General features: G+C 40.8%; 1 protein-coding gene across 1 annotated transcript in view; it reads right to left on the bottom strand.

Moving 5' to 3' along the window:
- Positions 1–4,399: 4,399 nt before the first annotated feature.
- The window catches only part of WNT10A (Wnt family member 10A), a gene marked incomplete at both ends in the record, with an annotated part of 61,962 nt that continues 45,761 nt past the window's right edge, over positions 4,400–20,600 (bottom strand). Inside the window, 2 exons of the mRNA XM_083369133.1 lie at positions 4,400–4,867; positions 19,579–19,955. Coding sequence (XP_083225259.1) covers positions 4,400–4,867; positions 19,579–19,955 — 845 coding nt within the window. The remainder of the gene's footprint in view (positions 4,868–19,578; positions 19,956–20,600) is intronic.

Here is a 20,600-nt window from a genome sequence, read left to right as displayed (position 1 = left end):
TGTTAGTGGTGGATAGTTATTGCAAAAGGCCAGCACAGTGGGATTTTAAAGATACAGCTTGGAATAGGGCTGTTTTGGCAACTTACGTTATCATCTTTGGCAGACTGAGATCACACACACTCAGTCAATCCCCCTTTGCTTTGAGCTTGCAAATGGATGCAGAGTTCAAAAGGCAGAGGCGTGATTGATGTGTGTGGATAATTTGCTGCTCTCTGCCCCCCCACCTCCATGCCTGTTGCTTTTCCCCCTCCCCTTCTTATGAAGGAGTGGCTGAGTATGGAGAATGCAGATGGAACGAAGGTGGTATTGAGAAGTAAGATGAAAGAATCCTGGCTATTCAGGATGGGGCAAGCAGATGTGTGGACCTGCTGAGATTAGAGCCGAACACTGAGTAACTGGAGATGGGCATTTGGAAAGGTGGGCGGTCACCCCATTTTCTTCAAGGGTGGGGGCCTCACCTCTGAAAATCATCTTGGGGGGGTGGCTTCCTGATACTGCTTGGTTGCAAAAAATGGAGAAGGTGGCTGTGTTGAATAACCAGGAGGCTAAGCTCTTTGGATAAAGTGCAGTAGGAACAGCCAAGGGTTCAGACTCTTGAAAGTAAAGGGATGTCGAGCTATTAGGAGAGAGAACTGTTGGCAGAAGGTAGTTTCCTCCTATCTTCTTCCAACTGTTATTTCTCTTAATAGCCTGACATTTCCCTCCCGTGTTTATCAAGAGACTGGAGTGTGTTGAGCTAGGGAAGAATGATGGCTCTGAGTATCAAACAAGCACAGGGTGGGCTGGAGATGTAAGAACCTGGGAGGATTAGACTCATGGAGAGAAGATTTCATCACAGTGACTCCCTTTGGGGCATATTATCTCACAAACTGCAGAAGGCTCCCTGGCCTTTGTGAATGCTTAATGTTTCTTTGAATTGAATACCAACATCATTTTTTAAAAAAGCCCGATACCAGAATGAAAGGATGCTTTCCCCCCCCCCCACCGTGAGTTGCACAATACTGGTAGGAACAATTAGGATCAGCAACTTGGTTGTTAAGCGAAGTGGTCATTAAGTGTAAAAGTGACTGTGCTTATGATCTTACTTCAGCTTTCCTTTGCTTTACAGACCAGCGAAGGACAGAAATGGGATGATTGATCACAAAGTCATTTTTTCATCCCCACCGTGACTTTGAATTGTCGCTGTCAGAAACAGATGCTGAGTGAGGACTATGTCTAGTCTGAAGAAGTTACCTTCTTTCTATATTTGAAAATTTATCCCATTGTTTGAAGTCTCACCTATTTAGGCATTTGCTCTGCTCATCTGCTTAATTTTTCCACTACTAATATTAGGCAAACTGATTTATGTACATGCAAATTGCAATTTGATAGCATGACATGAAAAAAATATGTAAAGCTTTGGAGTGATAACTTTGTAAAGGTATTCCCTGCCCCATCTTACATATTAAAAAATAAAAGGAGTATACAAGGGGGACATGGATTAAACTTAATATTTTTCTTAACAAATCAAAATGCTAAATGTTGCTCCTGGTTCTCACATCACAGAATAAGTGTAATAAATAAAAATAGAGTAATGTAAATGGAAGAAAATAAGGCAGAATCTCTTCCAATCAAGCTTTAATTGCAATATAATTCCAAAAGTCACAAATTTTTGCAAGGTCCACCTTCCCCATTGTCACACCTTGAACATGTTGCCTATTGACTTTGACATGTCTAAAAAGGGACTGAAAGCATTTTCCCCTCTACCCGGACAGCCTTCTTTATGGCTCATTTAAAAAATGAGACTCAAGTCAGATACTACTCAAATGACAGCTGCCCAGCATATTATTGACAAATTATTGGGGGCAGGTTGCAGTCAAAACTATATTGGCTAGACGCATTGAAAATAAAAGATCACCATGCTTGGAGGTTGTGTGTTCCATTACATATGTACATACATACAAGTTTCTTCTACACAATGCATCAAGTGCAGAAGGCAACCTCCATTTTCAAGATTCACCTTTCCTGACCTAATGTTTGCCTGACAAGTCAAAATCCTACTGCTGCAACTTATCTCCAGCATGTAAATGTAGAAATAGCTAAAGCCTTCAGCAGAATTACAGCCTATCACAGGTGGTGCTATTTTTTGACGCCTATGTGTGAAGTAAGAAAGACCTTCAACAGGACTTTTGCTTGGTCTCTAGCCATGTTATTATATCTTCTTATTCTTCCAGAGGCACCAAAGCTGAAATGGAAGGGCTTGCCTTTACAGAGGCCACAAAGTAGAATCAGGAAAGGCATTTGAGGAGGTGAACTGGCCTCCCCCCCCCAGTTACTTGACTGCCTGCAAACCCACTGCCAACCTTGAAGTGCTTTGAAGTCTTGAAATGCAGCTGCAGAAAGCTCGCCATTGGCTAGGGCTAGGCCGACGTAGCCTGCCCACTCTTCCCTCTCCTTCCTGTCTCGTATTCCTGCTGCATAGCCTCTGGGCTGACATTATAGGCAGGGTGGGGATTTATCAGACAGTGCACAATACCAATCAGGTGATTCATCACCATCTAAGCCCAGGAAGGGCAGAGCAGGCAGCTGGGACTGGTTAGAACAGTTACTTATTTCTCACCCCATGTTCACCATTCATATATCAGCCCCATATCCCACTCACCCGTTCTATGAAAACACTTTTAAAGCAGTAGAGAGGAGCGCTCTCTTTCAAACACTTGAGAGTCCAATATTTTATTGCTCAGCAGTAGAGACAAACACTCTCTTTTAAACGCTTAAGAATGACTGGCATTATTGCAAACCTGTGCTACTGTTTTACTTATCCGTGGAAGGGAGGTCTCTTCCAACATAAGTGGCCATTTTGTTGTCCCCATTTCTCACCTCATACTTATCTTAAAAGGAGATTCCTCTCAGTGCCATCCTAGTCCCTATCCTCCTTCTGGAGTGCAATAAATTCCTGGGCAGAATTAGAGATATCCTGATAGCCTCAATGCAACAAATACATTAAAACTTCCCGGTTTGCAGTAATATAATAATCTTTGGAATGTGCAACAAAAAGAAGAGGCTTCCAACAGGATAATCATGTTAGCAAAAACAATGAGTTCTGTGGCACCTTAAAAATGAAGGATTCTAGCATATGTTTTCAAGGTCCAGACCAGTTATCAAACGCATTTGGTCCCAAACTGCACAATCCTGCATATATAGGCACAGTGCCAGGGGCATTACTATAGAAAATACATAGAGAAAAAGGAGATACTTTGAGCCATGTGATTGCCATTGTTTGTTTTTTAGTTTGCATGGACTTTATAGGTGACAATCCTCTCCATGTGTGCCTGTAAGTTAGGATAGCACTTCATGAATCCGGCATTGTGGCCTGTTATCCACAACATTAGTGGCATTTTAAAATCTTACAGTACTTTTTTTCCTGCAGCAGATTAACATGTCTACTCCTCTTACAAACATTGTGACTAACTCCGCACGCCAATCGGCTTACAAGTCTCTGCATGTGGAAATCATAAATGTAACATCCCAGCTGGGAAAGGCTCATTTCAATTCGCATAAAACATTTGTGGTTCTTCCAATGGAGTTCAACCCAGAAGCTTAAAAACGAAATATTACAGTCATAGCTTTCTTCCAAGACAGAATCTTTCTGTCCAGTCGATTCTGCAATGACAACATCCCAAAGGTGCACAAAGGAGAAATGATGACATATCATCTGAAGGAAACTCCTCACACATCGCCACATAATTTTACTGCAGACATACACATGCACATTAGTGTCCTGGATTCATGTTTATTCACACAATAATAAAATAAGTTACCAACCACAGTATTTGCACTCAGTGCCTGTGGCTCTTGTTCCAGAGATAGCTCTATACCCCCAACTCGTCAATCTCATTTTTGAAACATTTCTTTAAAACCAACGTTGCATTTTATTTCATTGTTCTCCCCCAAACAACAAAGATGCTCATGGCACTTTAACCAGATTGGAACAAATTTGGCCTAGGTTAACAGGAATTTGATTGTATTCCCTACCCCCTGAATTTTCTCAGTGTTGGATTTGAAGGGCATTAATTTGAATGGCAATATAGTGGGAATGACAGCTATTTTATGAGGAACTACAGCTCATAGACTTGACAAGTGTGGCTGAAGGTGTCAATGCTTAGAAACAGCCAGAGACAAGCTCTGGGTCTCCAGCAAGTTTACTAATATACAGCTCTTGGTGTTTTGGAAACACCAAGATAGGATCTCCTGGAATCAAGAGCTCATGTAACCGGCCAGAAAGGAAGTGACGGGAGATGTGAAACGTTAGCATGTATCAAGTCCCTCAAACCCTGCTTTATGTTAATGCAGGGCTCCATCCTGAGTGCTGCAAAGGCAAACAATGGAACATTCTGCAGGACTTACAGAGACACAGATATCATTTGCAGACACTGACCCACTCTGTGAGTCGACATTCCTCACAAGCTACAAAACAGCACCAGTGGAATTTGCAATTGCATCGCTCACTGCGCGTTTGCCGCAGAATATTATGTCCTCGTCCACAGCACAAGCTTTCACAATTGTCCATGCCTGGGCTGGTCTTGTTGCACAAACGCCCCTGTGTGCCCATAGAGTCCAACTTTGGTTCCCTCTCACAGAAGTCAGGTGATTTTTCAAAGTAGATCAGGTCACTGATGCCACCACGACGCCGGTGGCGGGCTTGGCCCACATCCATCTGTCCAGTATTCCTGTTGTGGGGCCGGATCATTGTTGCCACATGGAAGCGTTCCTTGAGCACTGAACCCACCAGCCGGAAATCAGGAGTCACCTGCCAACATGTCTTCAGCTGGCAACTTCCTGAAGTCCCATGACACTTGCATTTTCGCTTCATGTTCTCCATCACCACCTGTCAGAAGCACAAGAACACAGCAGTCAGAAGACCTCATGCAGAAGGATTGAGCTCCATCTAGTTCAATTTTCTGTCTAGCTGGCTTTAGAATTTAATTCCTATCCCTTAGAGACAAGTTGTGCTCCTGGCACAAGAGCATCAGTTTGGTGTAGTGGTTAAGGTTCCAGGTTAGAAACTGGGAGACTGTGAGTTCTAATTCCACTTTAGGCAGAAAGCTAACTGGGTCACCTTGGGCCAATCACTCTCTCTTAGCCCTAGAAAGCAGTTGATGGTAAACCACTTCTGAAATATTGCCAAGAAAACTACAGAGAATTGTCACCAGGAGTCAAGACTGAGTTGAAAGCACAAAAAGTCACAACTTCTTTGGGTACAGGCTATGCAACCCAGTCAAGCAGTTACATAAGAGATTGGTTGTGTGGACTGTGTTCACATGATCAATTTAACCATCTATCCAGATGTGCATAATATCTTGCACCAAAGGCTAACCATGGTGGTTGTAGGTTCACAGAGCATACTAACTAGACTAAAAGGTGTAGATGGAGTGTAAATGAGAGCCTTCCAGGTAGCCATGTGGTACACTGAGAGGTGAAGAGAGTTTATGCAATGTTCCCAACTACATGTAACAACCTGTGTTGAGAGATTCCAAGACTTCAGATCGTTTAGGGTTATCATTTACAGACTTGCAGGATGAAATGAAGTTGTTATTTCAACAAGAATGTGTCATCACCTTATATTTAGAACAAAACTCAAAGAATGGGATTTTAAAGGGCTTTAAATAAGCTAAAGACAACATTCTTCTCCTCCATCTCCTTATCACAGAGTCTGGCCACAAGCATTCCATGAAGGCTTGCTTCTGCAACTACACAGGTAAAAGTGCAAACATTGGCTTGTAGGGGTCCAGAGGTGAGCCAATTTAACAGAAATAGAATCCGTTGTCTGAATAACTGTGTCTTGTATGCCCACACCCTTTTCCATCTCATCTAGAAAAGTACAACCATTCATTTAGTGACCATTTGAAGTTACAATGGCACTGAAAAAAGTGACTTATGACCATTTTTCACACTTATGACTGTTGCATCATCCTCATGGTCAGGTGATGAAAATTCAGATGCTTGGCAATTGCAGTATCCTGGGGTGATGTGACCACCTTTTGCAACCTTCTGACAAGCAATGTCAATTGAGAAGACAGATTCACTTAATGATTTCATGGTTTACTTAACTACCACAGTGATTCACTTAACAACCGTGGTAAGAAAGGTTGTAAAATGGGGCAAAATTCACTTAACCAATGTCTCTCTTAGCAACTGAAGTTTTGGGCTCAATTGTGGTCATAAGTTGAGGACTACCTGTATTAACTTTGGTTCATGAGATTAAGTGGCAACTCCCTTGGCTAGGGCTGTTACAGCAGAGACAAATTTGGAATATTGTTTTGTGTGCTGATTCTACAAGACTTACCCTTTTTCAGATCCTGACTTTTCCCTATGTTTTGAATTTTCACTTTAAGGATACTCTTCTGGGAATGTCCAGGAAGCTTCCAATTCTTACTGTTCTCCTGGGATTATATGTCCAACATCACTGAGGGATATTGTGTGTGTTTTTTTCCAAGGCACATCTACTCCAGTCTCATTAAAAATCTCTTCAGTACCATTTCCCTCTTTTTTCTTAAGAGATGCATAGCTTTGCTATAAGGCATTAAAACAAGCCAGCATAATGTAATGGTTAAGGTCTTGGCCTGGAACCAGGAAGCAGATTCCAATCTACTCTCAGCCACAGAAACTCCCCAGGTGATTTAGGGTGCTGCCTCTCAGCCCAATCTATCTGACAGAGAGTTATAAAGAGAGGAAGCACTAGCTGGGCTGCCTTGAGGCCTGGAATGAAAACATGAGATATAATTCTAATGGCTACACAATGAGTTTGGAAATGATGGATGCTACAGTCTCTAGCACATCCAAAGGAGACCAGGTTGTGGGGATTGCTTTGAGATCTGGCAGAACCAAGCTGTGACCTACCTGCTTGTTTCCTGTGCAATGTGTTCCAAATGCATTCCCTGATCTAGAAGTTATTTTCTAATAGTAGGTTTTCTTAGGATATGGGTGAGGGGGGGAGGCAGGGAGATCACCAGATTCGGGGTATTAGTATTGGTGGGCCAGTTATACCTGGAAAAGGCTAAAATAGGTGCTTGGACTCTGGGCTGCTCCTAATTCATGGAGGACATGCCTGCTTCCTCTTGTAGGCCAATCTAGTGGAGGCAGGATGTTTTCAGCTTGGTTTTGCCAACTTATGTCTTCTCAGAATACATCTGTTCAATTAGGAAAAGAATGGCATTCTGTGCCAGGGCCAAGCCAGTTTCTTAGAGCTAGAGGGAGCAGGACCTTACTTCCCCTGCCCATTACAGTGCCTGCCCAGTGACTAAAACGGTATGCTGTAGTATGTTTCAACCGAGAGAAACAGCTTCCTCCCATCTTCATAAAAGCTAGGGAAAGGACTGGGTCTAAATTCCCATCAGCAGCCCAGATATGACCTTGTGGGAGGACACATCTGCAGTCTTGGACAAACAGGGAGCGCAGTGCAATTTTCCTTGAGAAGTCAACCATCTCTCAACCTAGCATGGCTGCTGGACTACATAAACACAGTAAGTATTGTAAATTACTACTTATGCAAGATACTTGCCATAGGTCTGTACTTATGGCAGCCTTTTCTGCTCTGCTCAGAAGAGAAGAATTGTTAACATCAGTGTATGGGAGAAGAGATTTAAGGAACTGTGGATTCTACTACAGAATCGTAGAAAACATGTAATTAGAATATTGGTAGAACTTCCTGGAATCTAAAACTTTAGGTATCAGGTTAGAACAACTAGGAACCACCTAGATGAACTCAACCCATCAGCCAGATACTAATTTATCAACTAGTTGTTTGATAATATGTTCTTGCAAACTCGGATGGCCAGAAAATAAAGCTGATCAAGCAGATCATAATACTTTTGTGCTATATTCTGTTGTTACAAGTTCTGCAAACGTGTTCTGGTTATCTATAATAGGTTCTTTGTGAATGAGGGTTTGCTGTTATACTGTTAGAAGCATATTCTGAGGAAAACGTCATATGCTCCTAGGATGGAACTTTCAATGCAGTAGAATTAACTAACTTGATTTTGATCACCATGTTTAACAAAGTCCATATTCTTTGCCTCTGAGACCAGATTCCACCAAAGGGAATTTTCATTATTTTCCCAGGCTAGATACCGGTAGTAGCATTTAATAGAACTTGTCCGCCATAGTTAGTACTAACTTGGCAGGACCCCGCTTAGCTTTCTATGGCAGACAAGTGGGAGCCCACCCAATGCAGAAGGCTAGAGTAAGAAGATAGCCAGAAAAACTACATTTGTACTACATGTACAAATGTAGAAGCAGCATGCAGTGCACATCTTTTCGGATTAGGGAAAGGAATAGGACATTTGAACACCTCATGTCAAAGCAAAACCATAACACTCCCTTCCTCTACACCTAGTTCAGCAGCAGCAAGTCTACAGTGAATAGTGTCCTCTACTTAGAAGTATGCATATTACACAACCAAGCTGGTCCTCAGCTGACTGAAATTTGACAGAGGGTACTGCACTGGTAAAGGTATAGAAATATAGCTCTTCTCTTCCACTCATGCACCCTTTGAAACAAGATACCATTAGCATTTCCTTGCCTGACCTCTTTTTGGCTGAAATTAGGAACTAAACTGAAGAGGTCTTGCTTACTATTAGGATGAGAACCATCTGGGAATTTTGTTGGTTAGACCAATATTTCTGAATTTTAGCCACTATAAGATGTGTAGACCTGTAATTCCTATAATTCTTCCCCATCATGCTGACTGGAGTATTCTGAGAGTTGACGTCCGCACATCTAAAAAAGGCCAAGTTTGAGAAACACGCTAAACTAGAGTGAAAAGTCAAGCATTTTGGAAAAAGGCAAACTACTTTCATGAAAACTGATAATGCCATTACCAGGAGTGAAGGTGAACTCAAGGACATTTTTACCTTTAAGCCATTTCTCTCATTAGCATACAGTATATGCCTTCATCACCGCAGCATTTTGGTTTTTTGCATCTATAAGCTTCAAGGCTTTTCTTTCAATACTTGGTATTGTGAGTTACTTATGATTAACTTCAGTTGGAGGTGGGTTCAAATCTGAAAGGCACATGTGTGGACTGAACCCTTCACCTCTTGTGGCTAAGACTCCCAGGCTTTCAAACCAATAAGCAGAAATCCACCAGAGGTACCATGGTTAGAAACCACGCACACCAGCTTGTTCAATATTTCAAGCAAAGGATGGGGAATAGTCACAACTATTTAAAACTTGCCAGCAAGCTTAAGAAGGCAGTCCCAGGAAGGCAGCTGAGTGCCAGACAGGCCATCAGTCTGGTTTAGTAAAGCAAGGGAGGGTGTCCTGTGCCCAACAGTTGTGGGCATGTCCTATAGCATCACACACCACAGTTGCATTCCTTGACTTCATCATGATCTGTATGTACCAATGAAACTCCTTTGTGCCTTGGGAGAGGCAAAAGGGCCCAAGAAGGCACATGGAAACCAGCCTGCAAAGCACACTGATGCCACCTCTCTGCCCATCAGGGGCTCTGATATCTCTACATTCTGCAACGAGATCCATCCCTCAGCCCCCACCCCCACCCAGGCAGCAAGAGAGGACCATCCCCTGCAGTGCAAGAACACTGTAATAAAGGAAATTAGCACCAAATTACAGAGCAGTAATAGGCTGGAGCCATTATCCCCTTTGCATCCCACCTAGTGGTTTCTAAATCATTTCCTGTGTGTGTTCCAAGGGGACTGCCTGCCTGCAAAGGGTCCAGTCCTGTTAAGGCAGAGTTCTTCAGGCCAAAACTTCCCCAAGGAGAAAGCAGGCCAATGTCATTCATCCAGGGGGATTTCTTAAATTTTAGGTAAAGGATAGTGCTCTAGCAAAAAGTAAACAAACCAACCCTGGATGGTTATATAAGGAGGAAGACAACCAAAGTCGCACACCTCAAGCTCCTCTCCCTCCAAAGCTGACTCCACCACCACCCCACACCCCATCCCTGCTCATGTGCTCCTCATTATGCACTCTTTAAAGTTGAGCTGTTCAAAGGACATCTAATCTCAAAGAACAGCTGTTCAGGACAAATCCTCCTCTGTGTTTACTTGGATGAAAAGCCGACCAAGTTCAATGGAACTTACTTCCAAGTAAGTGGATATACAGAACTGCAGCTGTAATGAAAACAAAACAAAACAATCTTTGAGGTCTACCCTAATTCTATCAGGCAGAGAGAGCAATCCTTAGGGAAGCCTTTAAAAATTGGGTCCCTGAAGGTACCAGAGCTTACAGTCTTCTCTTTAGGTATCATGGGAGGCATATGTCCTGAGGAAAAGAAACCCACTCTTCTGGGATGGAAAGGGGAGAAGCCTAGAATTAAAGCCTAGCATTAAAGTAGCAAAAAGTGATTGAACTCAGATCTGTTATAAGAAATGTCTTTTTCATGTTGTTCATTTGTAACACAATTACTGATTTATTTGGCTGTTTTGCCTTTGATAGGCGGGCATCACATTCTCTTTTCCCTTATAGGAGCCTCTGCTAAGACTCAAGAAGGCCATCCACAGAACATCTTCCTTGTGAACCCCTTCACATCTATGGCTACTAATGGAAAAGCCTATGGAAGCTGTGACTCTGAAATGCTGCCACTGAACATCTGGATAAGAGGTTCCATTTTAATTCCCACAGTGTTGTTCCACTGAAGGCATTCTGCAATTCAGCAATTCCAACCACTTAATCCAGGGGTCTTCAAACTTGGCCCTTTTATGACTTGTGGACTTCAACTCCCAGAATTCCTCAGCCAGCGTGCCTGGCTGAGGAATTTTGGGAGATGAAGTCCACAAATTGTAAAAGGACCAAGTTTGAAGACCCCTGACTTAATCCAACATTAGGAATGGGGCAATTGATTAAACAGGCAACTGTAATCATCACCAAAGACATCTCTTTTGGGGTAACAGCCTCTGATGTTCTGGCCAGTCTAACCCATTTAAGACCCTTCTATTTCCTGCTTCACAGAGGCAAAATAAGCACATTCCTTTTATTCTTTATTCAATTTAAATACTACATTTGGATTCAGATTTTGCATCTGAATGACTTATAGAACAATCTAATGACAAGTATCCTTAAGGACTAGGCATTCTCTCTTTTATAATGCAACCCTTCAAGATATCATGCAGTGCATCCTATATTTAATCTTGGTCTGTCATCCTGTATTTAAAAAAGCACCAATTCTTGTACTAACCATCTTGGATTAGGTGGAAGAAAGGCTCATCTTAACAGCTACTGCCCAGATGCAAAGCAGTGCTGGAGTGATCTGACTCTGATGAATCAGGCAGAGACCAGAAGGCAGTCTCCCTTCTCAGTCAAGGAGGCCAGGAGGTCAGGTTTAGGGCAACATTGTTTACAAGAGGAAGGCTTAGCATGTATTACAGTCATTAACCTGGATTATGTTGCCTACATCAATACTCTAAAGGCATGTAAGTGCTTATTTCACCTTTCCCCCTCAAATAAATGACATAGAGGCAGAAAAGGGGAAAAAACCCCACATTGTCTTTAATTGCTAGTTAATGAATTAATGAAGAAGAACTGAGTGAATTTGGGCTTCCACCTCTCAAAAGCCATAGTCTAGGTTTAGCCACCTCTTCAGATCAAGGCAAAAAAGCCCCCAAAACCTAGTTGTCTAAAAGAAGAACCCAATACACAACACACTACAAGCTAAACATCTTTCCCTGAAGAGATTCATGTGCAAATGCTTTATTGTTGCTTGCACCAGAAGGTCTTTGTTGCGCAGCTAATGGGTGGTTCTGGTACCCTTTCATCTTTCTATCTCTCTGATCTGGCAAAGGCAAGGGCCACCATTCCAGCCCCAACAAGCTGCAGACTGGCAAAATAGACCTTACATTAAAGGGTTGGCCATTTGCTTTGAGGCACATTTAATTCTAAAACTACGATGAGCTTTTCCTGCTGTTCCTTCACCATGTTTGAAGAGCAGGCAGAATCTGTTCTTCAAACATAGTAAAGAATCCTTTTGTGTATCTCACAAGTAAGGCTAGTAATGAAACAACCCACCAAAGAAACTAATGCTGGGGGGATGCTGGGAGTTGTAGTTCTGTAAGATTGGAGGGCTTTAATTTCCCCACTCCACTTTTGAGATTAAAGAGAAAATATGTCACCATACATCAGGGGTCTTCAAACTTGGCCCTTTTATGACTTGTGGACTACTCCCAGAATTCCTCAGCCAGGCACGCTGGCTGAGGAATTCTGGGAGTAGAAGTCCACAAGTCATAAAAGGGCCAAGTTTGAAGGCCCCTGCCATACATGGTATTTGTTTCTTTCTATGTTTTTCACATTTCTGAACTGCCCATCTCCCTCAAAGAGTTTTTAATAATAAAATCCTGCAGTGACAGAAAAGTTACATAAATTTACAGCTATAAGAGATTTCTTGTAATCAGGACAGTCCTAATTCCTTTAATTTGTATATACTTTTAACAACATTCTATTCTATTCTATTAGGTAATTGAGGACGGTTACTATTCATGACCCTGTCTGTGGAACTCCCTCTAATGCAACACAGTGCACAGCAAGTGTCAAAGCAGACTGGAGCCAGCTCTATATTAAGCAGAAATAACAATCCAAAATAAAATTCCATTTACCATACAAATATTTCCATCACTTTCAAGCACTTTTAATAAAATAAACTAATCGGCTAAAAGTTGTTTTGCTTCCCAAGAATCCAAGATCTATGCCAAATATCTTATGAGATGAGCAAAGTTATGAATTTTAATTTTTAGGCGCACCCTTCAAAGGCTTTACTTTGGGCATCTTATTTGAACTACAGTATTGATGGATTTAAAAAATATGTTTGGAAAGATGAGGGAAAAGGTTGAAGGGGAAGATAACCGATAAGGTGGATGAATAGGATCAAGATTATCCCTAAAATATCCCTAGAAGAGTTGTGGAGGCAATTTGAGATGCAAACCATTCATCCATACAGTCACCATGAACAGGCATGACCAGCTATCTACTTTTTCCAGATAAAGCAAAGAGAAAGTCAACAGGATTTGGTTTTCATAATGTAACAAGCTGTTTCGCTTTACTTATCTCTTTGTATCAGGTTAAATATTTGTTCGTGTTAAATATTAAAAACAAAACAACAATAATAACAATAACAACAACAACAACAACAACAACAACAACAACAACAACAACAACAATAATAATAATAATAATAATAATAATAATAATAATAATAATAATAATAATAATAATAATAATATGCTTCTTGTCCTGCCTTCAGGTGCTTTGGAGACTAGCTTGACTCCCTCTTCTTTGTGGCAACCCCTCAGATATTGGAAAACTGCTATCATGTCACCCCTAGTCCTTCTCTTCATTAAACTATCTTGAGAATATCCTGAGAATATTGTGGACAGCCAAGAAAACAAACCAGTGAATCATCAAACAAATCAAGTCACTCAAAGCTCAAATGGTAAAGTGCAAATTATCTTACTTTGGACTAATTATGTGAAGACCTAACTCTCTGGAAAAGGCTCTAATTCTGGGAAAGTTAGAAGGAAAGAGAAGAGGACACATGGCAGGTAGGCAGAGGGAGTCACTTACTTTGGCAGAACAGTTAGGGATAGAGCCTCTATTTATGTGGTAAATAGGAATTGAAAATGTTTTGATGGCAAACAAACTTCATCAAATACAGTACAGGTAGCTATGACTGTAACTGACATCGGAAATATGGTCATAAATTGTTACTGTTATACGTTGAGGCATCACATGATTGGAATCAATTTTTTCAATGTTTTTTGCAGTGGTCATTAAGTGAATGCCATGGTCGTTAAATGAATAATTTTTTCCCAGTGGTCATTTTTTTGCCAAGAACTGGAAGTAAATGCCAGAAATAAGGGAAAAAATCACAAATCACAGTTACGTTCATGGGATGCTACAAATGGCTGTGAAGGTGAGCCAGATGTCAATGAAATCATGCAACCACACAGGGTGGTAGCTATCATAAATTTGAAAATGGGTTATAAGTAGCCTTTTTTTGGGGGGGGGGGAATCTGTCATAACTTTGAACAATCATTAAGCAAACAGTCATAAATTGAGGACTACCTATACTGTCAGTTTTCATAATAATCAATGTGGATCTTTTTATGCCTCTCTGTAATTAGAATATAGGTAGTCCTCTACTTACAGTCAAAATTCTGTTGTTAAGTGAGAGATTTGTTAAGTGAAGTTTGCCCATTTTACAACTTTTCTTGCCTCAGTTGATTAGTTAATCACCTGGCTGTTAAGTGAATCTAACTTCCCCATTGGCTTCGCTTGTCGAAAGATAGCAAAAGGTGATCACATGACCCCAGGACTCTGCAACGGTCATAAATATGAACCAGTTCCCAAGCACCTGAATTTTAATCACACGACTATAGAGATGCTGGAAAGGTTGCAACTGTAAAAAAACAGTCATCACTTTTTTCAGTGCTGTTGTAACTTTGATCGGTCACTAAATGAACTGTTGTAAGTCGAGGACAACCTGTACAATTTCCTTAAATTACTAAAAATATTTGCATTGCTAAATAATCCTGCTTCATGCATTTAATTAAGCATTCAAGTGCTAACTTTCCCCTAAAACAATGAAATCAAAGCTGATTGGAAAGAAAAAGCTTTTTCCACCTTTGCATGGAGGAGACAAAATCCTGTACAACATTCCTGATTTTTCCTTTGGCAGACTCAGGTGTTCTACTCACACCCATTTTGTTGCTGCAGGACATTTTCACTTATTTACTGAAGGATATCTTTGGCTATAAGGCTGGCAGTAGCTTTAAAAAGCCCTTCATGTAATCCACCTATTCAGGGTAAATCCATATAAATAAATGCAGCCAAATACTGGTTTAGCTTCTTTTCAACTGTTCACTGATAGAGATGCCATCTTTCTTATACTCTGTATACTCCTTAACTGTGTGCCACCAATTTAAGGATTATGAAAGTGCTTTCCAATGCCCAACAGAAATGTTTGAGGCTGCTGTTTAAATTCATTATTCTTTGTCCCTGCGAAACAGAAAGAGCAACTGATTCTTATTTGCCTCGCAATGGCCATTTAAGAGTTGCATTTAGCAAAGCTGGCTAAATGGGGAGGAATGGGTGAATTGGGAGGGGGGCTACAAAACATTTGGGAAATATATCAGATTTATAAAGTGGAATGGGGATACTCCTGTCTTTGCAACAAAGCTCTCGATGGAAACCTACATATTTGAAGGCCATTTATCAAACCTTTTTCTACATTCATACATGTAAGATGGGTAGATCCAGAGATAAAACTCTTAGAACCAGTGGCATCCTTGAGAGTCAAGTGGGAAGTCAAAATTGGCAAGATGGTGGAGGGAGCATTGAAATGCAAGCTCCATCCATTCTGAAGATGGGTGCAACATCAAGGCACTTACAAAAGAGTGGGGCTTGCATTGCAAATACCCCACCCACCATCACGCCAAACTTTGCTGCTTAGAACTGTATGGTGGTTCTAGTTTTTCTTCTTTGGTGGATGATCTCTGGAAAGAAAGACAGATGGAACAATGAACAAAGAACAGGTTACAAATGGTGAATTCTATGAATAAGACCCTGATGGTTCACATGAGGTAGCATTGCCTCTACGGCTCCCATTTGGCTCTTTTAAGTACACATCAGATTGTTGTGGAAGATTTATGGCTCTGTGTAGATGCTCGTGTTCTTTTGAATTGCATACAAGGGATACCAAAACTAAGAAGAGAACAAAGGAAATAGGTAATGCATATTTTTTAAGATTGCCAAAAGTATTTTACAACAATCATAGGATATGTGATACTATATTTCTACAGGTAGCCCTCAACTTAGAACCATTCATTCAGCAACCCCAGGCCTCCCCCACCCCTTGAGGCATCCCATGCTCTATATGACTGCAATGGGGAGAGCTGGGGTTGCAATTAAGTTAACAACTACTTAATGGCTATAATTCTGGGCTCAGTTGTGATTGTAAGTCGAGGACTACCTGTATACTCAAATCTGAAGAACTTGCCTCTCTATCAACTCTGTCTATCCGTCAGGCATTTTATCAATTGGAGCCTCAACTATAGGCCTATGTAGACGTTTGTCTGCTTTTTATACAGACTCTTACGAACAGATAGGCTGCCCTGCCAATTTCAATACTGCAGCATTGAAGAGGGGAACATTTTAAACATGTCTCTAATTCTCCAAATATGTGTTTAAAATGCTCTCCTCAGCTTAAACCAGAGGTAGCCCACAACACCTTGAACAATAAGCAGCTAAATAAACAACTAAAGAAAATGTATATTCATCAACTACCTCCAACTCTCAAAAATGTTATCATCTTCCTTCTAGATCCATAACAGAACTGACATTCCTCTTCAAATGTTAATTCCTAATTAAAGGAATTTATAGCAAGAAATGTCTATTTTGTGGTTTCATAGCTGTAAAAATACTGAAATTCAATTGTTATAATAAGTAAGTTAGATATTATATCCAATTTTATCTGATTGCTTGGATTTGCATTCTGCAAGACTTTGCATACATGCATGGACTTCGACCTGTTTAACTGCCACAGAAGTCTGGTACCTATAAATATCAAGCAACTATTATGGAGGAAACATTAATTTCTCTGAAACCAATTCATCTCACTGATGTCATCTTGCTAGCAATTCTACTGAAAGCATTATGTTTGAGAAGGCTGTACTTCATTTCTTCAATGTTTTAAGTGATACAGCTTAAATAAAATACACTGAGTAAATCTAGCTTTTCTATTTATCTTTATGGTGATGGGCCTATAATCTTCTGTAGTGTAATAAATGGCTTGCAAATTTTTCTCATAATAGTACTGAGAAATCCAAGAAATCCACTGTCTTATTCAATCACAGAATTACTACAGAAGAAATATTAAAGGGGGATAAGCATGTTTTCCACACCCTGCACTATCCAGACTACCAAGTTTTCATATTTTGTCTAAATTAAGGAAGTTGATGGCTATATAATTGCTTGAGTTCCTTCCTTTGTTCCTTCCCAATATATTTAATGCAATACATTCCAATTTGGACTTAGTGTCATGGAATATTCTGAAGGATAATACAGCATACTTTCAAATGATAAAGGCAAAGGCACACAACCTAATCCAGTGACACTTTTGAGATACTTTCCCTATTATCATACATTTTCTCTGGCTTAGGGGAATTCCCCATTTTTTTAAGACAGTGACAAGTCTATGCATCCACACCCATTTTCAGGCTTCAGGATGCTAAAAATAAGTGCATCAGATATGCATCAAGTAGACACCGAGCAATTTTTGCCAGGCTTTCACTGAAAATCTTCATTGCCATATTTCCCCTAAGCAAATAACTTCTTATTCATCTTTTGCTATTATAAAATCAATTCCTGTTACAGATGATGTGAGTAATTGTAACTCTCACTAGATTTTCTTATGTAATTATTAACTGTGCAGGAATAACAAGATTTAAATTTCCCTCACATATCAGCAGTCATACCCTCAACATTTTCAACACTGCTAAACAATCAAAAACAATAGAATGTTGCATTTGACTGAAGTATACTTTTTCCCCAAATGATAGTTTTCTTTAGCTAAAAATTATTACATGCATATGTGGTACTTTGCTCAATAGTAGCAACTATGAGAGGGATCTCAGAGTCCTAGTAGACAATCACTTAAATATGAGCCAGCAGTGTGCTGTAGCTGCCAAAAATGCCAACACAGTGCTAGGCTGCATTAACAGAGGAATAGAATCAAGATCACCCTAACCCTAACCCTAATTTATTACTAGATAACTCTTGAGTTCAGTTGGCTCATCTTTTCAGAGGTATTTTCTTAGCAGATTCCTCAATGCCTTCAACCATGACAGAACTTCTAATATACTGCCTTCACTGGAAAAGTTGGGATACATTCAGAGATGCACCTGCCTTGAAAATAGCCCATATTGAACTGTATAGCACATTCAAACATCAGAACAGAAAAGGTTTTATGATATTTTATATTATGTCATTGACTGCTTTATGATAACTTCTATGTCATAAAATGTTTTATACCAAATTTCAGTTCCACAGGAGTCAAGAGTCTCCAATTTTGATCACATTCCTTAAGGTATCTTGATTCAAAAATTGTTGCCCTATGAGGCACTGTTTTGCCCAATTAAAGATTATGTGAATGTGAGTTCCAGAAGTATATAGATTATTATATTATTACACCCAACAACGTGAAATCAGAGCTACCAGTTCTTTAATTGATGTTAGCCTTCTTGCACACTGAGTTCTTTCCAAGAATCTAAGATGTTGTATTGTATTGGTTAGTATATGTGCATATCCAAACAATGTGGCCTTTTGTAATTGATAGATGGGAATTTTTCTCCATGCACAGATTTTTTTAAGTACTGTCTAAGATTTTTCAATATTTCATTAACCATTTTACATTACTTATTAGCACTAGGTACTCTGGGCAGTGGAACAGTATATCACAGTTAATATATGGTATAAAGTGCCTATTCTTAACACCTTGAGAAACATACCATATCATTGTGTATATAGTTGCTATTATTAATAACATTTTTCGAAAAACTGTGGCATTACCAGCTTCATATCACAATGTCTAGCTGCCTCTTATCAAGAGCTTCTTAGACTCAAGTAAACCTGTCATCAGGCTTAAAATTACAGAATGATTTGTTTTGTCTGTGAATAAAGTTGTTAGATGCTAAAACCCAATTACCTGCTCTTTAAGGCAGGTGGGCACGTTTGTACAGCAATTGTTGAGATCATCTCATAGTCACTCACCAAAGATGGTGCCAGTCACAAAATCTCTTTTGTCAGGAGTCAAACTACTAGGGCTGTTCCCCATCAACACCTCTAGGCTCCCAAGCTATCTTGCACCACTTTTTTCTTCTATCGTTTTTCCAGGTGCTGAGTCACGTTTCCAAAAGGAGCTCTGAGTTATAGCCTCCTATTAAACACTCTAGAACAGATGCAGGATTCTACAGCTCTTGGATATGAAGATGACGTTAACAACTGTCACTTTACTTTAAACTGGCCAGTTCCTCAATTTTTTTCTGGGGAAAAAAACTAATCAGATGCATCTTGTATGCCTTAAAACAGCATCAGGTTGCACTGAAAGCTGATGGGCTGCCTCCTTCATCAGCTTCATGCAATTATATTTTAAAAAGTATCTACAATATCCTGGCCACTGTATTTCTTGTGGTCCCACCACCCACATCAACTCTGTATGAACTGGGTGAGCAGGAACTTCTCTTGTGCCTCAAGAGCGCCATGATCTGCTGATTTTCTTTCACTCCCTCAGAAACCTTTAGAAAGCCTTCTCATTGAGATGATGCCCAGATGTTTTAGACCATGTGTTTTTCAAACTTGCCAACTATAAAATATGTGCACCTCAACTCCCAGAATTCCCCAGCAAGCAAGTTCCCAGATGTCTTAGACTTAGACCATTTTTTCCCCAAACCATCTTAGAATATATCATGCTCATCATAACTGAGCAGGGAATTCTGGGAAATACAGCCCCATGTACAGTATTTAGGTGACATCAGGAGGAGTTTGACAAGCTGAAAGCCTTGTCTCCTATTACTATGCTTTTTTTTTACTTACCTGCCGACCAACACGGTTGTTGTGAAGCCTCATACGGGATGGGAGGTCACGATGGATCTCCCGAGAATCTAGGAAGTCCTTGGAAAATTTCTCCCCAAAGTCCACATCAGGACTGCAACCCCCCCATTCCCAGGAGTCTTGTAGGCCAGGGGCCTCGTCTGGCAGGTGCTCCAGGTGGACGCCGTGCATCATCCCCTTGCCACGGTTCATGGCCTCCAGTTGGAGGCGATGAAGTTTGAGGCGGAAAGCCTCTTCATCCCCTCGGCGCTTCTGGTCACAGCCACAGGCTTGCAGTTTGCCCAAGGAGCAGGCATTGGAGACCGCATGTACCACTCCTGCAGCTGCAATGGCATAGACAAAAGCACTTTCACGGAAACCTGCAAGCAAGCAACATAAACCATGTTATTCAATCTCTGCCACAAAGCTCAAAAATACTACCCTCACCACAGTTTTAGTGCATGGGTATTTGTCAAACAGCCTTAATCCATGCATGGACATTTGCTAGCTTACCTATGGGCCTACGTATCTCAACTAGTAATGGTGTTTAAAGCCCTACATGGCAGGGGTCCGGAGTACCTCAGGGAACACCTGCTGCCAGCATCAACCTCCCTGCGCCCTGTGCGTTCCCACAGAGAGGGACTCCTCAGGGTGCCACCGATCAGAGAATGCCGATTGGTGGCCCCCAGGGGGAGATCCTTCTCTGTGGGCGCCCCGGAACTATGGAATCAGTTACCGGTAGAGCTCCGGATGGCGCCCGATCTTTGCTCCTTTCGCCGCGATCTAAAAACATTTTTATTCGAACAAGCCGGCCTGGCCTGATGGCGGATTGGTGGGGTTTTTATTGCTGTACTTTTGGGGGTTTTATAAATGTATTGTATTACCGGTAATTGTTTTTTTTAATGGGCAACTATTTAATCTTCTTTTAATATTTGTAACTTCGCATTTTATTCTTGCCCTGTTCACCGCCCTGAGTCCTTCGGGAGAAGGGCGGTATAGAAATATTAATAAAATAAAAATAAATA

This window comes from Vipera ursinii (genome assembly GCF_947247035.1).
Source record: "Vipera ursinii genome assembly, chromosome: 1".
Classification (NCBI taxonomy): Eukaryota; Metazoa; Chordata; class Lepidosauria; order Squamata; family Viperidae; genus Vipera; species Vipera ursinii.
Note: the sequence above shows the minus strand (reverse complement) of the source record. Positions and strands in the feature narration are given on the sequence as shown.